The 15,207-nt window shown below is 32.9% G+C and overlaps 1 protein-coding gene across 1 annotated transcript; it reads left to right on the top strand.

The window, feature by feature from the left end:
* The first annotated feature begins 2,787 nt into the window (after window positions 1-2,787).
* LOC110103352 lies at window positions 2,788-3,516 on the top strand. Its single transcript, XM_020832025.2, has one exon. It carries the CDS (start codon window positions 2,788-2,790, stop codon window positions 3,514-3,516), a length of 729 nt encoding a protein of 242 aa, XP_020687684.1.
* Window positions 3,517-15,207: the final 11,691 nt, after the last annotated feature.

A 15,207-nucleotide genomic window follows, 5' to 3' on the forward strand; every position in this document is an offset into this window, starting at 1 on the left:
TTTTGATATGGTCAGGTGAATATGGGATCCTTCCACCTTCTATTATGCTATTTTGGTATGTTCGGGTAGTTAGTTAGTTTACTTTCCCCTTTATTTGCTTTATGTCTCACTATTTAAATATAATCAAGTGAATATGGAGTTATTTACATTTGCTATTTCGATATGGTTAGATGAATATGAAACCCATTATGTTTGTTTCCTTATCTATTCTACCGTTATGAACGGGTAAGGAAGATAGATGATCTTCTTATCTTATTTCTTTGGTGATCCTACATGTGTTCCTTATTCTACTTTCCTTATCATATTCAATCAACACCAACATGCACGGTTCACTTATTGTTCGTTGCTCCTATCGGGGGTCTCTTTGTTGGCCTTGCTTTTTATTAAACTCGGGTCTAGGGGGTTGACTTGGAAAAATTGATCAAGCTAGACCCTAAGACCACTTCCATTGGGTTTAGTCTGTCAAACCAAGTTTATTGAGCCTAGACCCAGGTCATGGATCAACCTAGTTGACCAATTCAACCTAGGTTGACCAAACTAGCCCAAATTACCCTTATTTAGGTTTCAATCAATTTCAAATCCTCCTTTGCTCAATCCCAAATCAATTTGGACTTGATTGGCCAAGTTGACCTAGTCAACACTTAGCTTGGTTAACCTAACCCTTATTTGGCCAAATTTAAGCTATTTAGGTCAAATTCATTGACCCTTTATCATTTAAACCCATTCAAGCCTCCCATTGACCCAAAATATGGCCAATGAAGCTTAATTCCATACTAATTAACCCTAAAAGCCATCCTAGCCATCCATTATAGGGTTGGGAATATAAATAGGTGTCTAAGGCTTCATTAAGGAGGATTGTGTTTTTTACTTTTGCCCTAAGACTCCTCAAGCCCAAGCCTTGGCTCTATTGAGCTCCCCTAGTCTCCCTCCATCCCACCCAAGCCAAACTCACTGTTAAAGACTTGCTGGTGTTGAGATCTTTGACAAACCAAGATTTAACTCATTTTAAGTGAGCTTTCCTTCGATCCATAGCATTTTGAGCCGTGATTTCTTCTACAAATAGGAGCGTGGATAGTCTACAAGTACAACAAGCATAAGATCTCCTGAATCAATGTTTGGATTTGGTACAATCTCTAACCCTAGCTTAAAATACATAAGGTAAAATAGCTTTATGTTAAGCACTTTTCAAACCATATAAACACCTCCCCATGCTTTCTATTCACTTCCTCAATAAAGGTATAAAATTTCATGAGATTTCATCAATCCAATCGAGAGAAAACTTAATAAAACCATTTATAGGGTTTCAGTAGAGCTGTGCATGAACTGCACATTTTTGAGGCATTGATCTTATGATCAATAGCTTTGATCGCATCATTTCATAGTTTTTATCAATACTTGATTCGATCCCATGGTTGATCTCTCTATCCGGTTTAATCTAGACCATCTATTAGAAATGATGGACGATCCAACGGTTAGGATCTCATCCGACATGGATTTGTGAGGCCTCGTTTGTAGTTAATGATTGCAGCAATCATTAAATTAATTTAGGATATATTTTATATTTTAAATTATTTTTTAATTAATTATATATTTAAATATTAATTAATATTTTATTAAATTAAATTCAAATAATATCATGATTTAATTTAATTTTATAAATATTTTAAAAACTAATTATTATCAAATTATTTTAAATACATTTAATTACCTTAAACTTTAAATATTCATATTAAATTTAATTTAAATAATAAAAATACAAATAATAATTTAAAATTTACAAAAAATTAATGGTTTAAAGGAAAGCCCGTCGGCCCACCATCCTGTACAGGTCAAGTCAATCTCCAACCAACGTTCAACCAGGCTTGTCTTACAGTATTCAATAGTCAATTCAATAGTTAATATAAGAACAATGTAGAGCAATAATATCAATAGTCATATGCATATCTATTCAATTCATCAATCTCAGAAAAATAGGAAATCTTATGAAATTTCGGCGGCGTAACGACAGTCTATCAAATTTACACAAAAATCCTACAAAATCACAATTCACCAAATTACAATAGAATGTTCACGACAATAATATAAGACTATTATTCTACTGAATCCATTTCAATAAACATCCTGATATTTTTCTATTAGATAAAAATCACGTAGAACCCAAAATAACCGATGAAATCGTTCCAGAAAATAATCAAATCGTGTAGAATATTCATATCTATAACATATTAAAAGTTGTGCGGTGAAAGTTGTATCAATACAAAATTGGGTCCATTTTTCGATCACAAAAACACAAAACAATGCACAATACGATCAAAACTCAATATCTCTGAAAACAGAAATAGGATTCGGAGTCCTTACCACGAGATAAACACTTTTCCCAACAGCGGCGTCAGACGAAAAGCGCTCCGCGACCTCCGGAATCCGGCTTTTCCTTCGCTTTCCTTCTCTTTCTCTCTCCTCAGATATTTTTATTTTTATAAAATATCTTTCTCTCTCCTCAAAACGAGCTGATTTCCTTATAACATAAGCCTGATCGGCCCGGCCGATCGCCGCATCGTCCTGGCCGATGTGAACAAAATCCAATCGTCCAGGACGATTCCTCAGGCCGATAATTTCAGTTTTGCTCTCAGGATTTTTGTCTCATCTGATCGTTCTGGACGATCCCATTCAAGAAAAATCAGCTGTTTCAATGCACTGATCGTCCTGGACGATCTTAATATCGTCTCGGACGATCCTGGGAGGAAAAATCAAATCTGAGAGGCAAATCAAAGGAATGAGCTCTCACAAATGGAGTCTGTTCTAAACAGTGGACCTTGGTATGTTAACGAGAGTATTATCGGGATAGACAAGTGGTCTCCGAATTTTGACCCATCTTCTTTGAAAGGTTTGACAGCATCGGTGTGGATCCGATTACCAAACCTCCCTTTACAAAGTTGGGATAGAGTTAATGTTTGTAGAATTGCTTCAATGGTTGGTAAACCTTTTCTCATAGACGAAAACATGTTCCAATGGGGCCGGAGGGAATATGCTAGAGTTTGTGTCAAGATCAATTTGGATGATAAACTTGAACAGGGAGTTTGGGTTGAAGGAGCAATGGGAAAATTTTTCCAGAAAATTTGTTATGAGAGGATTCCTCACATCTGTTTCAAGTACGGTAAAGTTGGACATGTGGAGAAAAATTGTGGTATTGTAAGTTTTGAGACTGGTCCTAGCCATGGTGAATCCCAAGTTGCTAAGGAGGATGGGGAGTTAAATGTTTTTAGAAGTAATTCCAATATGGTGAAAAACTTACATTCCAATGTCAATAGAGAAGGTTATGGTCCTTGGATTCATGTCGATTATGGGAAGAGAAGGAGAAAGATTAACAACTTTCAGAATACATGGAGAACGATTCCAATCCAAGATAATAAAACTAAAGCAGCTAAGGAGGTGATTAAAACTCAAAATGGAGACAGTAATAATTCCTTGCTACCAGTTACAAAGTATCAAACTGAAGGGAAGTGTGTTGATAGATAAGAAGTTGTGGATAAAGATGTTGTTTTTTCAATCATCAATAATGAAGGATAGGACAGTAAAGCAGAAAACTTTATGTGTAACTCTAATCAGTTTGAAGTTTTATTCAATATGGGGGAGGAAGGTGAGATTATTGGTGAAGCTGCTGCAAATGACGACAGAAATATTCAGGGAAAGCTGATTATGGATGAATTCTCTGTTCCGGATCCAGTTGAAGACAGCAGAATTGGTACTGCTTTTGATAGCTCTCGGGATGTTAAAGATAATTGTATGGATAACGAATCTTGCAAATCAAAAAAGAAAGGTGCAAAGCAACTCAAAGGCTTGGGTCCTATTAAGCTAGTTCCTAGAAGTAGGAAATGGGAAGGTGAAGTGAAAGGAAGGGCGGGGAACCTCTTCCCCTCAGATCATTAATGTCTTCTATCGATTTTTGGAATTGTAGGAGAGCTAGGAAAAAGACAGCTTCCCTATATGCTAAGGAGTTTTTCAGAGATAATGATGTTTTTTTTCTTGGTTTGTCGGAAACTAAGTTGACGTTGATTGATAGTAAACTTGTTAAAGAGATGTTTGGAGATGGTTGGGATTTCTTTTTTGTTCCTTCTGAAGGATTGTCGGTTGATTTGGAAACTTGCTTTTGCTAAATTCAATGTTGTGGAGGCTTCTTCTCAAATTGTTGTTGGAGATCTAGAGGTTCTCAATAAGGGTTGTTGGAGAATAGCTACAATATATGGAAGTAAAGATGTTTATAAACGTAGGCTTCTTTGGGATGGCCTTGAGCGTGTTTTGGTTAAAAACACCCCTATGATCATTGGAGGGGACTTCAATTGCTTGTTGTCTAAAGAGGAAAAACAAGGAGGGAGAAAGTTTGCTTTCAATTTGGGATCAAAGGAAATGAAGGCTTTTATTTCATGTAATGATTTACATAACGTTTCTAGTATTTTCCCCAAGTTTACTTGGTGTAATAACAAGGATGGTGCTGAAAGGATCCTGGAAAAGTTGGACAGGTGTCTTGTAAATTCTTCAACTTTCAATTCTTCTTACAGGTTGTTGGTTAAGAATTTAGCAAGGCTTGCTTCAAACCATAGTCCGATTCTATTGAACATGTTAAACTTTAGCCCTCATAGCAAATCTCTTAAATTTGAGGAAGTTTGGACTTCTATTCCAGCTGCTACTTCTATAGTGTTATCTTCATGGAGGAAAAATGCAAAGGGAGATCCAGCACAAATTTTAAATCAAAAGATGAAGAGAGTTTTGGGAAATCTGCATTATTGGAGCAGAGCCAAGTTCAATGAACTCAATCTGTCCAAAAATAATCTCAAAACGGAAATTCTTGGTTTACAAGAAATGGAAGGGAAAGGAGTGGAACTTACAAGTGAGGAGCAATGGAGCTTAAAAGCATATATGGAAGAACTCAGCATTGTTTTAACTCGTATAAATACAATCTGGAAGCAGCGAGCTAAAATTAAATGGCTCTCGGATGGGGACTCTAATACCAGATTTTATCAAGCTTTTGCTAATGCTAGAAGAAACTCCAACTATATTCATAGTATCATAAATATGCAAGGAGATTTAGTGGAAGATCAAAAAGGTATAGAGGAGGTTTTATTTCAGTTTTTTAACAGTAAATTGAAAGACATATCGTGTGTTCTGTTTGGGTGGCCGGACCCATTTTCAGTTTTAGCTTAGGAAGACAAAGATTTCTTGGATAGAAAATTTTCTATTGAAGAGCTTGAGAAGGTCATTAAGAAGCTTGGTGGTAACATATCTCTCGTCAAGATGGTATGACTTATACCTTTTTCAAATTCTATTGGCACATTATCAAAGATTATTTATGGAATGCATTGGATTACTTTTTTGTTGGTGGTAAAATGAATGAGGATTGGAAAAACACCAACATTGTTTTAATTCCTAAAATTAAGAATCCGGTTTCTCCTTCCCATTTCAGGCCTATTAGTTTATGCAATTCTGTTTATAAAATCGCTGCTAAAATTATTCTTAATAGACTTTTGAGTGTTGTTTCGAAGTTGGTCTGTAATGAACAAGTGGCTTTTTTGAAAGGTAGATCCATTTCGGATCATGTTCTTGTGGCCCATGAAATTTTTCATAAGTTTAGGCATTCCAAATCAGCTAATGGATTGGTTTCTTTCAAAATCAATATGGAGTAAGCCTACGACTCCATGGGTTGGCCAACTTTGAAAAAAGTTCTGAGTTATTTTGGTTTTCCGGATTTCTTTGCTAATTTGATCATGGAGTGTGTTGTTGATCCTAAGTTTTCTTTGATTATCAATGGTATATCTTCTAAATGGATTGAGGCTAAAAATGGTTTTTGCCAGGGATGTCCATTATCCCCTTTTCTGTTTGTTTTATGTGCACAACTTTTGACTAATGCTTTCTATCAAAAGGGGAAATCTATTGGTATTAGTGTTTCTTCAAGGAGTCCTAAAGTTTCCCATTTGCTCTATGCCGACGACATTATGGTATTTTCTGAAGCCAAGTTGAATTCTTTTAAAATTGTTAGAAAGATTATCATGAAGTTTTGTGATTGGACGGGTCAAAAGGTCAATCTTCAAAAATATGGTATTCTTTTTGGTAAATATGTTAATAGAAGGAAGAGAAGGAAGATCTGCAATCTTATGAAGTTTAAGGAACTTCATGAATTCACTTATCTAGGTACTAAAGTGGCTTTGAGGAGGTTGAAGAGAATTGACTTTCAATTCATTTTGGATAATGTTTTGATTAAGCTTGGTATTTGGGGAAGTAAACTTCTTTCTATGGCAGGGAAGCTTACTTTGATCAACTCGGTTTTATTAGCATTACCAATATTTCATATTACCTTATCTTTGGTACCTAAGCAAATCTTATTGGAAATTGAGAAAGCTTGTAGAAAATTTATTTGAAGTAAAGGAGATGGGAAAAAGGGTCTTCATTATGTTAGTTGGGATTTACTTTGTAAACCGAAGGAGTTTGGAGGCATTGGAATCAATTCTTTTTTGAAGAAGGAAGGACCTTTAAGAGCTAAATTGGCGTGGAGGTATTACCATGAAACTGAATCTCTTATGCATAAAGTATTATTTCCAAAATATGGCCATCTGCTGTTGGAAGATTCTTCAAGGAGGTCGGGGTCTACTTCTTACAAACTGATTAAAAATGGGGGAGCTTTTTTAAAACTAATCATCAGATGGGAAATTGGTAAAGGTAATTTAATCAATGTTGTTAAAGATACATGGATCTTTGATAAATGCTTGTTGAAATGGCCTACCTTTATTCATAATTCGCTTGGAGAGGATCATCTGGTGGAGATTTTCATTAAAACTGGAAGCTGGGATTTACTGGAATTGCAGAAATTCTTTGGAACAGATCTAATGGAAATTATCAAATCTGTTCATATCAATGAGAGCAATGAAGATCGGATGGAACTTACTCATAAATTTTCTGGAAAGTCGCTGACTTCTTTATCTTTTGAAGCTTCGGAACCAAGTTATGCTGATGGTAATTCATGGAAGTGGCTTGATAAAATCAAACTTATTCCAAGAGTCAGGTTATTTTGGTGAAGATTACTTAATGAAGCCATTCCTACTAACAAATTTTTATGTTATAGAAGGCTCCAAAACTTTGATTATTGTCCTAGAGGTTGTGGGACAACATAAGACAATGAGCATATTATTTCTGGTTGTATAAAACTGTTAAAAGTAGTGGACATTTTAAACTCATGGGGATTCGGTAGACCAGTTTTTATTTCTCTGGCAGATTGCTTAAATTGGCTTAAAGCTCAAAATTCTTGGGTTAAAAGTCTTTATTACAATGTTGTGTTTCATTCATGGAAAGCCAGAAATCTTTTGGTTCATGAAGGGAAAGCTTTTAGCCCTTTGTATATAGAGTCCAATGCAGCATGTTTTATTGCTATGAACAAGAATTCTTTATGCAGTTTCTCAGGCATTGAGGGTATCAACCAACCTTCCAGGTTGCTCATTAATTGGTATCCTCCTCCGCCTGATTGGATCAAAGTGAATATTGATGCAGCTGTTCACAACTCTTACAAAGCCGGAGTAGGAGGTGTATGTAGAGATCATAGAGGGAGATTTCTGATGGCTTTTGGCAAACAATTTGTTCATTTGGATTCCGGAGCTATGGAGCTTCTTTCTATTTTATCTTTGAAAGATTATATCACTGATTGGATGAAGGAGTATAAAGGGTTGATTATTGAAGGAGACAACAAGAACGTTATAAATTTCATAAAAAATAAGGTGGACAAAGGAGGTACTGTTGATATTGATCTTACTTTCCTTAAGGATTTTAATTTTTTAGTTTTTAGTTTTGTTAATAAATAAAGTAATAAGTTAGCCGATCTCAGTGCTAACTATGCTTGTTTTAGTTCCTTCGTTTGGAAGGACTTGATTAGTTGTAATATTTCGGATTCCTTCATTAAATTGCTAATGAAGAATCAGATAGTATTAGGCTGTAACTATCTTTTTTTTCTAATATAGCATTTTGGTGCTTTCTTCAAAAAAAAAAAAAAAAAACTTAGTGATATTTCAAACACCTAAGAATCTTCTTGGAATTTTTAGGACTTTTTAAGCCACATAATTAATTAACCCTAATTTACCCAATTAATTAAACCCCAAATTTTTTTTAAAAATATAATAAATCTAAATTAAATCCAAAAAATATAAATAATATATTAAACTCTTTAAAATTTAATTCTTAATCCAATAAAATTAAAATCCCCCTAATTGGACTTTAATTTGAACACTTATTTAATTTCAATTAAAAAGTAACCTTTAATTAAATTAAATTAATTAAAATTTCTTTAAAATTGTAAAAATTTCCCAAACACTTGAAAAAACATCCTTAGGTCATTCTTGACCTTTGGAGGTTATCCCAAGAAGTTTGGAATTCATTTAAATGCAAATCCCTACAATACCTTTAATTAAGTAATTTTAATAATTCACTAAATACCCAAACTTTAAAAAATCATAAATAATTCCAAAAAACTCAAAATTGAGTAAAGTAAAAGGCATTAAACTCCAATTAACATCTAATATTTTTTTAAAATTATGAACTTTCCATAAATTAGCTTAAATAAAAAGTCAACTGCTCGATCAATAGTAGTTTAGTAACTAGGCCCGAACTTCTAAAAATTATTAATTTGCCTAAAAAACTCCAAATTCAACAAGATCAAAGTCTAATTACTCCCAAAAGGTCTAATATTTAATAAAAATTCTTGGACTCCAGAACTTAGCCTATTTTTAAGAGCCAACTTTGGACCCCTTTGACGTGGAGGATAGGATGACCCTAGGAATTCTTAAATTTGTAATTCAACTTAAATTTTAAAGAATATTATCCTAAACATTAAAATGGACCAACCATTTAAATTAATTAAAATTGATCTTAAGGCACTGATATTTAAACTTTAATTAAAAATTCCCCTTTGACTTTCAATAAATAAAATCATAAATAACTTAAACTAATTACCCAATATTAGATATATCCAAGACCACACAGCCCATTACACACATAGAATTATTTGTTAGGACACAAATTATAGCTTTAGGTTAGGCCAGTGTTTTTTTTTTTTTATGATGTGGTGATTTAAATGAAGCATGTGTACTGGTTATTTTAGTTTTTTGTGACAATTACTGTGATGCTAATCTTAATTACTATAATATCTTTATGATGTGATGTGCAGTAGATTATACATAGGTTATGAATGATTTTGGTACTAATTATATTTTTGCAGATGGCCATGCTTATATAGCACTAAAAAGGGAGCTAAAATAAATAAATAATATATAATTTCTATAAGTATTTCAGCCACTTAGCCCTCAAATAAATAAGAGCATAATCAAATGTGGTTGGCATGAGTAATTTTATTTCATATATAACTACTTGTGATATTTTATTTTAACTGCTTAGGATAATCCTATAGGAGAGTCTAGATTTTTTCTTTTTTTAATTCTGATGTAATATATTTGGAGTAAAGAATTGTGAAATTCTATAAAAATGAGGTATTTTAATAAAATATCAGGGATCTAAAGAGAAAAGAAAGTCCATTTATCAGGAGGTTCCTTTCATTTGCCTACACTATTGAGGACAAACTATAAGAATACGGAAGGAAGGAAATCCAAAAAAAACCAGAAGATGAAGGTCAATATTAAAAATGCCTCATTTTTAATATTTACATTATCCTATAGGACTAGAATACAAGATGTTGTCGGTGGGGCCTTGCCATAATTACTTTTCTACAGACTTTGGGTTGTATATTATGTAGCACTTGTCATGGACTTTTAGATATTCTTTTTTGTAATTGATATTTTATTAATGTTTTTTACTTCGGCTGTGTAGTAAAAATGCCACGCTTTTTATAAGTTTCTTTCTTGCATGTGTATGTGCTTGATTTTGCTAGGCTCTTTAGGGATAAAGCTTTTCTACTTGTAATTAAAAAATCAAAATTTTAAGAATTAAATAACATAGAAAGATAATGATATAGAGAATAAGTTGGAGGTTGTTCGGGGTCGCATGCATCTTATTGCATTCTTCTTTTCCTTATTTAGATCCTTTCCTACTTGTGGGTAGAGTTCAGATAATTCTATCTATGAGGATGAGGTGCTGAATATAGGGAAGTCTAGTTTTTTTAAAAAATAATTTGTAAGCCTTTTTTAAATTTCATGCATTCCTGATTTGGAGATTTTAACTAGCATGAATTAAATAAGAAACTTACTAAAAATTAAAATTTAACTACATTAGTTTTAGAAGCATACTACCATTCATAAGTGCAAGGCCATTTATGAACCTCTCTAGATATCGGTCTTAATTTCTAAAGACTCATCCACCCACAAATCTTTTATAAAAATCGAACATCATGAATCTTATATGACTAGATGGTTAGCTGGCATTCCTTTTTCAGGTAGGATATAAGTCCAAAATATATTAGCTAGGAGGCCACTAATATTGGTGTCCTATGGTATGCCCATCGGTGGGTAAGTCCTCTATCCTTTAGAGGCTATAAATATCACCTACCTACATCACATAGATGACTTCATATCCATCTTTCTCTCTTATATGCTTATAGTACAGTTTTGTATTTTCTCAAGTTTCTTTTCACTACCTTAATCGTCCTGGATGATGATGTGAGCCATGCATATCGAACAAGCCATGTTGAACCTTTCCTTCCCTCTAAAAAGGAATTTTTTAGTCTCTGCTCTATGTGCTAATCCCACCTGAGAGAATAATGTATAGTCCTTAATTGAGAGTCTTCTTAGTCCCTGACTTAAAATGAAATTAACCATTGGGGATGTGCCCATGGGAAAATGAATCCCACATCAAATAAATCCCACTCGAGTTGATGCATTGGGTGGAGAAAATAACGTGACTTTGATCATATTATACTTATTATTACACATTTAGGTACATAAGAAAAAGACACTATCCACAATGATTAATTATATGCATGATCTCATCTGCCCTCCCATTGACCCAGTTGCGAAGAGTGTAAAGGCCTAAGACCATTTTATCCTACGGGATAGTGAGATTGTATCCTTTGTAGTCTACCCCCACTAAGTGGTGTCCTTTTAGAGGCCCACACCCATGTTGACTTTTCATTTAACTCTATATTAAAAATTTTTCATCTTATAGTTCATCATTTAATGAACAATCATCCTATACTGGATGAATTACTAAAAGGTTTGCAACAGCTTGCCTTTTCAGAGCACATAAATGAATGAATGTTATAACAAATTTCAATAAGATCATTAAAAATCTAGTTAATATTCCAAATATTTTTGGACGAGTCATTAGATACTATAATGGATTTACTTGGGATATTAGATTCACTTTATGAGAGAGCATATAGTGCCTTAATTTCTGAGTAATGAAGATTAAAGCCAAATAATGTTTCTCTAACAGAGGATATTTTGATTTTGTTAGAAGTAAACCTCTACTAAAATAGTAAAGTGCACTGTCTTTTCTTTCCTCATTAAGTTTAGATAATAAGGGGCCAATATATTCACCTACGTTGTAGCATTAGAGAATTTGTTAAATATTTTTCTGTGATGTCGATTGTTTTTAGTAGTTTTCTTCCAACTAGAAGTAAGCATCTTTCTTATATAGTGTTGTAAATGGTTGACATATGCTATATAGATTTGATATAATTCTTCTAAGGTATGCCAACATGGAAAGATGTTGATTGAGTAAGAAATTTAGGTGGAAAATTTTCTATTATAGCTTTAATTTTGTTTTGATTTATTTCAATTCCTTAATATTATACAATAAAATCTAAAAAACTTCCTTGAAGTGATGCAAGAATCACACTTCAATAGATTTTTTTTTTTCAAGTTATGTTATCATAAACTTTGGAAAATGATTCTTAGATTATATGAATGGTCATCTTTTTTTAGACTTTTAATGACTAGATAATAGATATAACAATCCATCTAGTGGTGGATAAGGTAAAAAAAAATCCTCATCATTGCTCATTGATTATTTTCCTCAATGTTCTTTAGTCTTAATGATTTGATTTTATAATAATAGACTCCTATTAGTGTTATAAAAGTATTATACTTTTCATCTTCTGGAGCCATTTTGATTTGATTGTTGTTAGGTGAGACATACATAAAGGAAAATATTATATGGGAGAATGCAATGTCTACCTAACTTTTAATATAGGGAGTTATAACTCATCTTTAGGATAAGTTTTATTCAGATCTCTAAAATTAATATAAATAAATATCTGACCATTCCTTTTCTTGACTAGAATAACGTTGGCTAACCAAGTTAGATATTTCTCCTTCCTAATAAAAGCAACATTGATTAACTTTTTAACATCAGATATTACTTGTTGCTCGATGTTGAGTCACATATGTGGAGGTGATTTTCTAATCATTCTTAGTTGAATTTTTATTTTGTGAACTGCTAATTTCTCCTTCCTAATAAAATCCACATTGATTAACTTTTTAACATCAGATATTACTTATTGCTCGATGTTGAGTCACATATGTGGAGGTGATTTTTTAATCATTCCTAGTTGAATTTTTAGTTTGTGAACTGCTATGTCTGGAGATAATCCAAGCATTTCATCATAGCTCAAAGAAAAATAGTGTTTGAATTATGACAAAATTTCATTAATTTTATTCACCTCACCCTTATTTAGTAAGGAGCAAATGAAGATTGGATGAGGGTCTTTTTTAGTACTCAGATTTATTCATTTAGATCATCAATTAGATATTTAATCTCCACTTCAAGTTTGGAGGTGTATCTCTAACTTGAGAGTCATCAAGATCTTCAGAAGTTTTTAAACTGAGTTCACTAAAAAGAGACTATCAAGCTCTAGATTATTTGATATGACTATGCAATATTCTTCATCATCAAATGAATATAGAGTAGCAAAGCTGACACTTGATCTAGATGCAAATTTGTGGTTTCTTGTATTCCATAGGTGTTCAAATTGCTAAGCTTCTCTTGTAGTCCAGCTTGATGGTGTTATATCTCGCTTGGCAAATTTTTTTATATAGTTTGAGTGCCAGTTAAAAAGGAGTTCAATTATTTCATCCATAAATGCATTGTTGAGGTTTACATTAATTTCAATGATTTTACAAGTAGAAGGTATACATATATTAAATTTGGTGTTTAGTTTTAAAGAAAGAGAGGATTTCTCCCCTAACCTTTTTACATCACTTTTAGAGAGTGGGGTTAGGGTAATATTTTGACACACTTCTTTAGCCTCTTCATAGTAGATAAATTTGAATCAGCTTTCCTAGCAATTTGAACCCTATCCTTACCGCTATCAGCTTCTATATAAATTTTAAACTTTTGTTGGGTTATACAATACATATATTCTACATTCTATGGGTTTTTTTATCAATTACATAAGATTCCTTCATGATTGAATAAAAATTGATATGTATTACATGCCCCTATTTCTATATAGTTTTCTTTTAATTTTCCTTTTCTATTTAATTTTGTCATCTATGACCTCTTACTCTAGATCATTGAGCCATTCTACCACCATTTATAATGGAAGGGAAAGTGACCAATGAACACATATTTAAGATAATAATGCTTTTCTTCTTTTCATTTTTCTTTTTCTTTTGCTTCATCTAGTTTAAAATTTTTACATAAATTATCCTATTTCTTAGGCATACAATATGAGATAATATGAAGCATCTTCATATATACCAACTTCATGAATTAAAAATGGTTGCAAATCACCTTTAATATAATTCTATGAAAGTTTGTTAAGGATGCTAATCCTTTATAAACTATCCCAAAGCTAACCAAGAGGGGGTGAATTGGTATTTCAAAACTTTCTCAATCAAATAAACAATCTTAAACCAAACCAAAATTCACCACAAGAAAAACTAAGTGCAGAAATTAAATGCGAAAAATAGTAAGAAAGAACACACAGAAATTTATAATGGTTTGGTTAACTTGACCTACGTCCACTACCCGAAGCCTCTCCTCCAGGTATTGCACTAAATTCAGTGACTCTTCTTTTGCTCCAACAATAAGATGGAGAAGTCTGTACAAACCTCTTTTCCACCGACACCAGTGAGGCAGAGAACCCAACTCCTTTTACTTTCTCCTAAAGCAGGAAGAGGACCCAACTCCTTTTGCTTCGTCCTGAAGCAGACATAGAACCTTGATCAATTGCTAAATTAGACCTCTCTAGAACCACCAAGGAACAAGGGACGATGACCAGAGAATGTTATGAATATGGATTCAAGAATTATAATTTTGATGATATCAAATATTTCTATTACTTTTGTTTTTCTATAATTGCCTTGCCTACTAACATTTTAGGTCCACAAGGTCAAGTGAATATCAAGTTAGCTCAGGATTGGATAGACTAGGGGTGAGTGAATCTGTAAGGGCTTTTTACATTTCCTTGAGTCAATTGTAATAAAGTGGGTCATGTTACTAAGTATTGGAAAAATTATGTCTATTTGTTAGTATTTTCTATTTTTGATCACATCATTCGGGATGATCCAAAATCATCTTGGACGATTAGTTAAAATCAGAAGCCTAATTAGGGCATCCTTATTAAGGCAACCATAATTAAGCAAATAATCTTAGACGATATTATCATCATCCAGGATGATAGGATTAAATTAGAAAGAATCAATCGCCACAACCTTTTAGGCATGTTTTATTTTTGGATATCATCCTAGATGATGCACTTTAATTATTCCTAAATTAGTTTGGTAATTAAGTTTGATTATTTGATTATATCATCTTGGATGATTGCAGGATCGTCTGGGACGATCAGTTAAACAAACCTTAGTTCTTCCTGGATAACCTGAACAGTGCTCTAGATAATATGTATTGATTTGAACTAATCATCCGGGATGATCCAAAATTATCCTGGATGATCCAAAATTATCTTGGACAATCAAGTTATTTTTTTATCGTCTAGATATCCATCCAGGGAGATGTTCTAGATGATATGTGATGTTTTGTACTAATCGGCCTGGGCGATCGTGAGATCATCTTGGACGATCAAGTTACATTTTCATTATTTAGATATCCATCCAGGGTGGTGTTCTGTATAATATTTGATGACTTAAACTAAAAATACAGGATGATATACTATCATCCTAGATGATCTGAACAAAGGAACATTCTAATCGTCTAGACTTTCCCAAATTATTTTGGCTGATTGAGGTAAATTTGAACTTATTGTTCATGATAATCAGTCGATCA

Source organism: Dendrobium catenatum, unplaced genomic scaffold (assembly GCF_001605985.2).
Source record: "Dendrobium catenatum unplaced genomic scaffold, ASM160598v2 fragScaff_scaffold_1548, whole genome shotgun sequence".
NCBI classification, from domain to species: domain Eukaryota; kingdom Viridiplantae; phylum Streptophyta; class Magnoliopsida; order Asparagales; family Orchidaceae; genus Dendrobium; species Dendrobium catenatum.

Bases quoted from the DNA above. Each gene is read 5' to 3' on its own strand.
- LOC110103352 (XM_020832025.2), top strand. From the start codon at position 2,788: ATGGAGTCTGTTCTAAACAGTGGACCTTGGTATGTTAACGAGAGTATT.